Genomic DNA, 12,047 nt, shown 5'->3' with positions numbered 1-12,047 from the left:
GTGCCATGGGTTCACTAATTGAGATGACTAGCAGATGAACCACCTGTGCCCCCGACTGTGCCAACTTGCTGCATTTTAGCCACCCGGCGCTCTGCTCGTTGTTGCGAGTGTTGCTCCTCTGCCCTCTACTGTTGTTGGAGGGCGACTTTCTCCAGTTTTAATACGTCAACAGCAGCTATTTCAGCAGCAGCTGTTAGATAGACTAGCAGCAACACTTCTGATTAGCACGGTTGGCTACGTACGGTGCAAAAAAAGTTCAACGTACATACATACAACAGCAGAAGTGACAGCAGCTCTTACAGTGATATGAGTAGCACCTATAATATGAAGACTGTAATTTTGTCTTTTAATGTTATTTTTAAGATAGCCAATGCTGTATTTCAAGATACATCTCCACGGTGGTGGTCATCTTGGATGCGTTCACTCCTTTTGCTGCAATACCAGCTATTTTTATTTTACCAGGTAAGGCCCACTGAACTATATAGCTCTTTAACAGTAGCAACCTAGCTACTAATTATTGCTCAGCAAAGCGGCTTATCGTGTGGAAATGTAGAACAGCCAAATACTCTAAATACATGTTTATAAGTGTGGTGGGAAACACCGGAGGACCTGGAAAAAAAACCACGCGACCACGGAGAACATGCAAACTCCAAATAAACAGAAGGCGTCGGGGTCAGGATTGAACCCACCCGATCCTGCATACAAGACAGGGTAGTTAACATCTTTCCACCTTGACAAACGACGTACAAACTGATCCTTACGTGATTCGCACACGCGCAAATCTTGAGGTACACATCACGAGCTCACTTAACAAATTGACCACGATTAATCGAATGCTTAGTTGCACCACTTACGTTTCACAAGGAAGCGGCCAAGTCATAAATGAGACTCTAGGTTGACTTTTTTTTTACTTTAATTGTCATGTTTTATAGTATATATATTGCTTGTTGCTTAATTGTGATTCTTCGACATGTTATTGTTAGTTTTAATATGAGGTTAGCAACACTTATTCTGTGCTCTCCAGTTTCCGGGGTGAAAAGTGGGCTCGGTTTTGCCCAATCCCTGGCCAAATGGCTAAATTTTTTAAACAAATGAATGAGAAAAAAAACAGAGGCGGTGATTCTTTTGGTATGACGACGACAACGTTGATGAAGGTAAGAGACGCGTTGGCCCGCACCAACATAGGCTGCGGCACGAGCTGACGAGCCGTGCTTAGGCGTGGTGATTAACCATAATGAGTGGCTCGCGCGCGCACGCACACGCACGCACGCACAAAGGTTGCTAGTGTGCCACGTCAATGCCCCACGTGCACTTGGCACGCAGGGGTCGCGGTGTCGGGGGAAAAAAACCGACCGCCTTTTTTGTTTTTGCCATTTAATTAGCTCAGCCCACGCACTCTTCTAAGGCATGTGTACGTGTGTGTGTGTGAGCAGCCACTTAGCAAAATTAAAATTTATAAATAAATTGCCCACTATTGGCACCACGCAGAACACCGTGACACGTGTGTACTAAAACGTGGATGGATTTGTACAAACACAAGGCCAACGCTATCATAAAAGGGCCCTCCGGTCTGAAAGTAACGTGGCAACTCCCGTACTATGCAATACAGCAGCATTTATAATATTACCTCTACATGGAACATCAACAGTTTCAATGTATAGTATAAACAAGGAGCATCCATTGACATAAGTGGAGTTCAAGGTACTGTAACGGCAATAGCTGAACATGACAGTACCAAAACATTTTCAGGCCATGTTTATAACACAAGGACAGACATACAACGACAAAGGTCCCCCGTATAGCCTTAACAGACTATTGGGGCAAGTGCAGTTAGCGAGCACCTAGGGTGGGGTGTGGCAGGCACAAATGGACTGCCACCTTCGTCTCTCCAAGCACTGATGTTTACATATTGCAGCAGGTACAGTATTTATATAAGGCCGAGCCAACCTAGGGGTAGACCCTCAACCGATTCATATTTGTCACTGTTATTGGCCTCAAGAAAGAATCGCCAGGTTTGTAGCGCAGTACGCCAACCACCGCAGAATGTCTCCACACACACGAACACACTGACACACACACACAACAATCGCTACATTGAACCGGCGACATTAATCATGCAAAGATCAGCAATAAGAGTGGCAGCGGGAGCTCTCTCAAGGGGAAGAAGCGCTTACGAGAGCAGGACCCGGCTTTGAGCCGCAGGCTTCGCGTAAAGGGCAGCGGTGGAGTGCCCAAGGATAAAAGTGTGCGTGTGTGTCTGATCTATAACGGCGATGTAAGCGAACCGCAAAAAGACTACAGGACCTTGCGATGAAACAAAGGGTTAAAAAAAAAGATAATACAATTGCAATCAGCAGGAATGACATTGATTCACCGTTGCCCGTCCCAATGAATGTATGAATCGTCCAATTATGGGAGGGTCACGATTCGCGTTAAGAACCTATTATTTATTAACTCGTTAGTGCTGGAGCGGTGGCGCAGCGGGTTAGCGCGATGCATGAGGAGCCTGGCCACCTCAGTTTGATTCCTGGCCATGAGATAGAGCATTGCTCACTGGGCCCTTCCTGCTGAAAGAAAAAAGTTAAATAAAAATAATTTCACGTTCGACCCAGTCTTGTGCTCCCCCCACCCTCACCCTTCCTCCCCCCGCCCCCCTGTAGCCTTCACTAATCCTTCACCAACCCAGCGTGGTGAAATATGGTCAAACTACCCCCTCCTTTGGTGGTGGATTAAAGGGTATAAATTGTTTACAAACTGTTGAACAATCTATTTTGTATCGTCCCTCTTTATAAATTATTTCATTAATCTGGTGACAGCCTATTGGAAATCGAACAGGTCTTGGAATACGAGTGCGTCCACGTCTTGAGACACTCGAACGGCAGCAAGTTCAGATTACGCGAATGCTCTCGCAAGAGGTCACACGTATGGCACGACAGCCCTTCGCTGACTATGCGTGATGAACGAATGACGTCTCGATACGAGGTTCGCCACGATGACGATCGGTGAGGAAAGAAGGAGGGGGACGTAGGGCGGGCGAGGGGGGGCGGCTCACCTCCTGAAAGAGACGGCGATCGACTGCCAGGCGCTTGGAGGCGAGCACCTTGGTGACGTGGTAGAAAGTGAGCAGCGCACGGTGCTGGGGCAGCATGGCCTGCGTGCGCACACCCTCCAGCAGCACGGGGATGAGCTCGGGCCACTGGCGTGGGCAGTCCAGCCGTGCCACCTTAGCAATCAGCACCGCGATCTGCGTCGCCACCTGAGCGCCAGGGTATCGATCCGTTTTGCATATTTAGCTACGGAAATATTCGATGACTAATGCATTTCCCGCGTTCAAAGTCAACGCGATTTCTCGCTAAAATTTGCATTGAGGCCTTGGTGCTCATTTATTATTTATAACCCGGGCCCAGCGGTGGGAATTCCACATTGCGATGGTGGGGGTGAGTCTTGATTAAGGAGGACAACCACTGTTGACTTCCCCACAAAGCGGTACCCTTTTTATTGACTCCGGATGGATGATTTTAAATCAGAAACTTTCCCACTGCAGGCCCCTTGCTCTACCGCCGAGCCACCTGGCCTTATTTCCTGGGTAAACAAAGGTAATATTAAAACATAATAATAAACACCAGCACCAATGTAAGTACCAATTATACAAACAAGCCACAACGATGATCATCACAGCAACAACCACCACCACCGCACCTCAGCCATAGCCGTCACGAGCAGCATCAACTGCTACTGCCACCACTCTCACCCCCACCACCAATGCTGCTGCCATCACGGGCGCCAAACACGGGCCACGGGCAACAGACTTGCTCGATGGAAAAAAAGGCTCGAAATAGATATTTCGGTTTAATTGTAAATTATTTGAAGCAGCAGCTAATAGAGCACCATATAATGAACTAATGCGCAGCTGTAGTTCACCAATTATCCACCCTGCCCCCAACACCCCCCACTGCTCCTCTCTGGAAATTCTAAATTGAATTGTCACGATTTGGGGTCAACACATTATTTCAGAATTGAACCCATTACATACAACGTATACAAAAAAAAACATGCTTATTAAACATATGATTCAACGCATGTATGGCGAGCTCAAGAATCAATGTTAATCAATGTGCCAATAACACCATTATAATTCTAGATTTGAAGCTTTCGTGCCTGCAAGGATTCATACTCTTAGGTTTTTTCGGTAAAGTCACGTAGGTAAAAATAAATAATAAAAATAATAGAAATAATAATAGAAATAAAATTATAAATCACGTTTCGTTTTGAATTGAGCGATGCATTGCCTCACTTACCTGATGACGGAGACTTGTGTTGCCTCCGAAACGTCGTGATTTATAATTTTATTTCTATTATTATTTATTTTATTTTTATTATTTATTTTTACCTACGTGACTTTACCGAAAAAACCTAAGAGTATGAACACCATTATATATCCTAACAATTGGAAATATGAACGTTTGTGAAATAACAGGGGATTATACTTTCATCTCGCCCATCTTTTCACCGCGGTAACCAACATGGGCGCGGAATGCAGCGTGCGCCCGCGATAGCCGGGTCACGGAGGACATAAGCAATTCGTAAAACGCGTGAATAGCTATCGGTCTCCTAGGAGGACTCCCCCCAATGCTAATCAACCCCCGGGAGTTACTGGGGAGACGAGACCGTATTGAAATTGCAGAAATGTATCAAGGGATGCGGCCAATTACCATTAGAATGTGGTGAGGCTGCTCTCCGACACGCCGAGCGTGTTTAGCCAGATGCTGTCGGCAGAGTGGCGAGCACACGTTACACACAACCGGAACACTTTGTGTTCGGTGGTAACAAGGGTGCGAATAACATGAGCATGTGCGGTTTAACGAAATTTCAATCTACACCGCTCTCTCATTTTTCTCTTGCTTGAACTTAATGGAATGGTCCTGTGTGAAATGTGCTCTGTACTCGCACAGCCTAAACCACAAATCCTCCACCTGGGCATTCGTGCACAGAGGGTTGGTTGCCTTTAAAAAAATCAGCTGACTGAAGCCCCGATTGATAGAGGATTCCCAAATGTGGCCTCATTTGCAGCTTTCTGTTTCGGATAAAAAGGTTAGGTGGCGTGTGCAGGAGCAAGGTGGGGGGCAGTTTTTATCTCGTGTTTACAACCAGTGGTAGTTGGGATGAGTCTATCCTGAGAACCAATGCTTACCTTCTACAAAATGGAACCACATTTTATCAGCCCAGGATAGATGAAGCGCTCAGTCGACTATGGCTAAGATTTAAATTCGTGGCCTTACAATCATGAAGCTGTACGCTTTAACAATGGCACTACCTGGTTGGATTTATATATTTATTTTAAACATGTACAAAGCACAATCCATTTAGTGGTAGGCAACACGAGCATAAGGGATGTGTGATGAACAGCCTACGAAATGCTAAAGCATCTGCAGGCCAAAGGGGTGGTTGTCGTGATAAGTCGTGACGATCATTATTACTTTTCTTTTACTATTCAAGCGCAAAGATAAACATGGCGTCATGTACGAGCCAACGAGCACGAGCCGACAACAAATATCGTGAATCATGAAAGAAAAATGCACATTCATAATGCATCGCTCAATTCAAACGCAGGCGATATCGTTTTGTTTTTCAAGAAATCTTTGCCGCGGCACGGCGGAAAATACCTGGGAGCGACCCCCTCGTGTCAGCGTGTTAACGCGACCGCGGCACTCTTTTAAAATAAGCCACATGCTCTTCCACCGATCCATGAATCTTAGATGTAGGTTAGAAACGTGTTCCACTGGAGAAATGTTTAATTGATAAGACAACTTCATTTATCGATGCCAAAGGGACCGCCTGCTCGTCGCCTAATGGGGAAACGGGGGGGGGCCGCAGTTCATCCGTCCGAACGTAGCACCCGCGCATGACCTTCCCTCCCACATGGAGCGCCACCACCCACGGTTCATCTTATCGCGCCAGCCGGCACGCCCATATTTGACACTGTGCCGTCATCACACGAATTGCACTGATCTCTCAGCGAGGTGGCCGCATGTTTCGGGGTTCAGGGACGCAGAGCTGGTACTGCCGAGATCCACGGGTTCGAATCTGGGGTTGAGCTCAGTCCAAAATAACTTGATAAATAGAGACTCGTGTACAGACACGTACACAGAGACTCAGAGACTCGCACAGAGACCCAGAGACACACATAAACTGGCTTTGGAATAAAAGCCTGGTTCTTAAGCTTAGCGAATTGATGGTCTCAACCAGTTAAATCACGACAGCACAAAAAATGCCATGAATAAATTTGGTTTGTTACTTCATGAGGATAAATTCCAGGGCACATTATTTTGGGATTATTTTTGAAGGCCGCAGATTTATTATGGAGAAAAAAACAAGTCCCATTCAGAATTCTCACATCGAGCAGTGAATTACCTTTGTATCGGAACACAGCCCCTGGAAGAATGTATTAGACTACTTCTGAATTCCCTTAAAAAGCCTCTAATCCATACTAGATAGTGCATCCACTTATATCCTTGAAAAAGGCAAGTCATATGGCAGTCGATTTAAATTTTGTAATTCTCAGATCTGGAATTGTGCCAATATTAATTGACGAATGAAAACTAACTTGGCCCGAGACTATCAACTTACTACACTTGAGAAGCCAGCTGATCTCCGTCGTACTGGCTCAGCGCTCTGGGATGGCAATTATCAACTCCCACTGAGCCACACCTCTAAGGCTCTGGCCTTAAAAGTCCGTGTGGCGCAGTACCCGCAGTGCGCTCATGGCCTTATCTGCAACTCGCTCCGTGTACGTGTCTGAGAAAACGAATGTGTCCGTACCTCCTTCTCCGCCAGCAGAAATAAGCGATGACCTCGACAGATGAGCGCACACATCACGCTAACCGGCAATTCCGACGACACGCGGTTAGCGCCAATTAATAAAATACCATCCGACATTCCCAAAGGAAGTCGTTATCTTAACGTTACGCTGTTGAGCAAGACTGTGGCATTTTGTGATGTGGAACTGCGTGCAGATTCTTCCTGTTATCCACGTGCTGGCCCAGTGATTAGGGCTCTGAGCTATAGACCATGGCATTAGAGTTCGGTTCCCCGCCGTGGCTAACGTCAGTAGCAAGTGAAGTCTCAACCATCCCAGGCCCCCCTCTTCCCCAACCCGCACTGACCAGCATGGTGAAGTTTCATAATAAAGGTTTTTGGGTTAGATCGCGTAAGTATAAATGTGTCGTAACCCTCCACCACCCGACACAGCCAGTAAGGTTTATCACGTAAACAACGCGCAAATTAGTTACTACTTCAGCCCACCGGTTTGTTGGAGAGCAAATCCAAAACATTTACAATTTGAATACGGCGTTTCGCTGGTAATTACATCCAGCATCATCGGGCGATTTGTCAGAAAAGTGAAGTCATCCACCTGCCCCACCTCTTCTTCTGCCTTCCTCTTGATCTCCTCATCTTACAATTACAATGATCGGACATGGTGACCTGAGGAGCGGAAAGAGAAATGGCGCAGGACAGGGCAGTGTGGAGAAGGTTGGCAAGGACAGCGGGACCCTACACGAGTGGGACAAACGCGTGGAAAAAGAAGGCACCTTACAATTACAATTCCTTATAGAGGAAAAATACTAATTACATGATTACTAAACTATTATTTAATTACAATACCCCCCCCTCCGCCTCTGATTTCTGCACCTTATGGGTTCAGTACTGATGCCGTCTTGCTCTATTTAAGACCGGAAGCAGGTGGATGGCTTCACTATTCTGGCAACTCGCCCGATGATACTGGATGTAATTACGAGCGAAATGTCATATTCAAATTGTAAATGTTGTGGCTTTATTCTCCAATACACCGATGGGCTGTAGTAGTAACTAATTGGTGCATTGTTTACATGACAAACCTTACTGGCTGTGTCGAGTGGTGGAGGGTTATGACACATTTATACTTACGCGATCTAACCGAAAAACCTTTATTATCAATATTGGTCACGAAAGCCTATGTGTTATGGTGAATTTTGGCGACACAATCTCAATACTGCATGGGGTGGCGCTCAGTGAGCGTTGGCTTGACATAAGCCCGTAGATAATGATATTGTAAAATTATTCCCGTTTTATTCACAAATGAGTTACCAGTAAATGCGGACAATTGGAGTCACAAGGACGTGGCAGCAAATGCAACCTATTATCCGTATATATCTGCAGGTGTCCAAGTTATTTTTCCAGACAGGCATGGATAACAATATCTGCCAATAGTACGACAGAGAAATATTATCAACATTAGCCATGGTTAATCCACTGCTGGAGGAATACCTCCCTGAGCCACCATCCTCCATCACAATCCTACGATGCAACAGTCCACCCAGCACCTGCACACACGCCCATCGCATCGCTCCATCTTCTCAGCGTCCATCCTCGAGGATACGTTCCAATATAATTAAACCGTAAATTGAACAATCCTTGGGCGCGTAAAAGTAGTTTCAGGAAACGCTGTTCGTTTCTGGTGATGGGAAAAAAAAAAAGGACAGCCACGCCTCCCCCTCTCCTCCTCCTGCCCCCAATGTAAAAAGGCAGCAACGGCCGACAAGAACAAATGGGATTTTAATAATAGATGCTCCCGTGCGACCAATTAGCGGGCAGGATTCCCATTTCTCTCGGGGTGGAAGACGCACCTGATTGACTGGCTCGTTGAAGTTAGCGATGAGACCGGCACGGAGCGACGACTTCTCCTCCTCCGACAGCGAGCTGAAAAGCAAGCACAAGTAGGAAACACATCATCTTCATATTCTATTCACATTTATATCATTGCATAAATTACATATGGCAAGTTCCCACTTAACGCGGGGGGGGGGGGGGGGGTTGCATTCCTGAAAATTGCCGCATAAAGAGAATTCGCGTTAAGCAGGAGGAGTTTTCTCGTAAGGAATAACGGTAAAGGTGGGGGGTGCCGTTCCAGCCCTTAATTTTATTACAATTTTTTATTTGTTTTAGATGTTTATTTTTAAATGTGTCCCGTTTATATAGTAATACTATAAATATGCTGTGTGACAGTCAGTTATTCAAATATATAAAGTGTGTGATACAGAGATATGGTGAATGAAAAAGATAAGGGAGCTAACGCTGCGCACACAAAGATGCTGCCGGAACAAAGACTGAAGAATTGGAAGGCACACCGTGTACCACAGTACGCATCGTAAGGTACCAGCTCCGAGCATCATCGAACAAAGATGACAACACCCACGCCGCTCAGAAAAGTAGTCCATCACACACCAGACTCGCGGAATAGCAGGTTCAGTGCGAGATAAATAAAAAACCTTCCATATTTTAAAAACCGCGTTAACGCGAAAACGCATCGTTTGACCGCACGGTAAACGGGGATTTACTCTACATGAATTTGACGTGGTGTGCCGTCATTCGTCCCACCGAGTTCTCATTAGCAGGAGGCCACGCACGGCCCATCGCACGTTCTCATTGGCTCAGAGCGCCCGGCGGTGCGGTTAAATGCAGCTTGGTGATGATGAGCACAATGGACACCCAAGCCTTGAGCCGGCAATTACACGGACTGATGATGACTATTCTGACTACTCTAAGTATGATGGTGATGATCATTATTTGCTACCCATGTTGCACTCCATTCATGATGAATTCCAATAATGAAGATTATGATTTTTATTTATGATATGAGTAATTATGACGATGCTGTTCCTGACAATTTTATCCGATGGTGATGATGGTGATAATAATGCCGTATTGTGCTCCTGAAAATTATAATTGACGTAAAAATATGGGTGATGATGATTTTCTCCTGATGATCATGATGATGATGAATTCCCATTACGCCAACTTCAGACATGCACCGGATGATGGCGATAGCTAAGGATAAGCTTCTGTTGACGATGATTATTGACAATGCACTCATAATAATTAAATTCAATGACAAATCCCTATGGTAATGATTATGATTATAACGATGATGGTGGTGGTGGTTGATACCAAAACTCCTGTGGATGATTCTTTACAATGTGCTCCTAATAATGAATTCCAATTACGACGATGATGATGACAAATTCCTATTCGGAGGAGTTGCAGATGACGACAAAAAATATATATTTCAGCTTGTAACGCGCCGCCGCCGTCGCAGAGTATTCGCTCACTCTCGAAGAGAGAAATCAATTCAGAGGCACGAGGGGGAAACATTAAAGCAGACAGGCAGCAGCCACATGGTGAGCCAGCGCCAACAATTGCCCAAGCTTTGCAGTCCTCTATATATTAAGATGATGCCGGCCAATCAATGAGTATTTACACATGCGGGCGGGTAACCAGAGCAACCGGGGAAATCCCACACATGCAAGGGGGCAACACTACCCCATACAGACGGAACAGATAAGAGTTCACATTTTGCTGTACCACCTTCTGTTGGCAAACCAGGGTATGGGCCCCTCCTCAACGCTCATGGGAAAGGAGGCTCGCAAGCTTCGTCTGATCCACCAACCCTCAACGCCTCCGCGGTGATTAATTACAGGTATGCGCCACCACCGCCAGGCTATCTGAATGCTGAGGGTGACAGGTGCATACTTGGGAGCCAGGCGCCGCCAGTATCGGTCAATTCCATTCTTGAAGTAGAGGGCAGCGAGCCACCGCACATGCACGTCCAGACTGTGGTCCATGAAGATGTTCTGCAGGGTTCATGGGGTCACAGGGCAAACGGTTAAGGAATTAATATAAGAAATGCAGTGTTTGCACACCATTCAACGGGAGATGGAAAGAGGATGGCAACGTATGAGAGAAAAAATACAAGTTTGAGACATCGCATTGAGTTTACATGTTTTTTTATTTGCCTGGGCAGGGATGTATCATGACTGGAAACGATGATATCCAACGATTGAGACTGGTGACAGAATAGCAGGCAAACTAGAGAACACAGCCCAAGAGGATGACCACCATAATCAGATCAGCTCACGTGCGGCGAGATTGACTGTGGAAATTACAACAGTGAGGGATGGCGCGATAACTTTGAAAACACGGTGAGGCCTTCATCCTGCAGCAGAGAGATCACGGCCCATTGCGATGGAGATATCTGCATCAGTCTCCAACAACAAATATTTAGCCTTTTTTTTCAACATATTCAGTAGGGGTGGGTCAGAAAGTTACAAAAATATACACTACAAAAAAACGTTAAGAATGCAGAGTATAGGAAAGGTAAGCAAATCATAAAAAACATAAAATAGATCAAGTATATAAGTTCAAATTGCATAAGTACACCAATTCCTAACTTGGGCAATGCAGCAAAACAACAGTAAAAACAGTCGCAGACCACACCAAGACAACACACAGTCCCTCAATAAAAATGTACATTAAAATTGAACTACCGATACATGGGTCAGGATGAAAGTTTCGAATCACAACTGCAAATGCAGTTGTATCCAGCACTGATCTTCTGCTTCAGGATATTTTTTGAAGGAAGATTTACGATGTTACCCTTTCCCATTGCGATGAGATACGTGTACGTCATCAGTTCTTCCGATTCCGTACATTTACATCATCGGAACGGAATTTATTCCCAAGGGAATCGAATCGATTCTGAACTAAATCGGAAGTAAATGGCCATGCGGGAGGGCGTGTGACACAGTTTGGCACCAGCTATCATAAAGTGCGGTCCTATCGCTACAGTTCTCTGCAGTGAGTACAGTTCAATGTCTTTACAAATAGCAGCGCTATGTCTCTCTCAGTCAAATTAACGCCAACCGCTTGCGTGTTCCGAGATTCTGCGGTGAACGGGACCCACCCTGCAACTTGCAGACGTCTCGGAAAGGGTTAAGAGAGGAAACAAGGTTGTTCCAAAATGATGGTCCTGCAACGGCAATGGTTTTGTCACCTATTCCTATTACTTGTTCTTGGGATAGTTACAAGTCAATTAGATGGATGTCTTAGGTTACTTGGGTTTGGAAATGGGGTTCATGAATTAGCTAGCGCACATTCACCAATGTCCGTAGAGAGGCTCGAACGCTCACCGAGTACCCTGGGATGATGTTGTAAAGCCCGAGCTGCAGACAACA

At 45.6% G+C, this 12,047-nt stretch overlaps 1 protein-coding gene across 2 annotated transcripts in view; it reads right to left on the bottom strand.

Moving 5' to 3' along the window:
- Positions 1-12,047, bottom strand: part of IPO11 (importin 11) — an 89,702-nt gene that overhangs the window by 70,154 nt on the left and 7,501 nt on the right. For both annotated transcript variants that reach the window (XM_078599818.1, XM_078599817.1), the window contains exons 3-5: positions 10,567-10,667; positions 8,664-8,736; positions 3,053-3,256 (exon numbers count right to left, since the gene is read on the bottom strand). In XM_078599818.1, the coding sequence (XP_078455944.1) occupies positions 3,053-3,256; positions 8,664-8,736; positions 10,567-10,667 (378 nt within the window). The remainder of the gene's footprint in view (positions 1-3,052; positions 3,257-8,663; positions 8,737-10,566; positions 10,668-12,047) is intronic.

The sequence above is a fragment of the Lampetra planeri genome, chromosome 13 (genome assembly GCF_965212315.1).
Source record: "Lampetra planeri chromosome 13, kcLamPlan1.2.h2, whole genome shotgun sequence".
NCBI classification, from domain to species: domain Eukaryota; kingdom Metazoa; phylum Chordata; class Hyperoartia; order Petromyzontiformes; family Petromyzontidae; genus Lampetra; species Lampetra planeri.
This window is presented reverse-complemented; position numbering and strand designations above follow the sequence as displayed.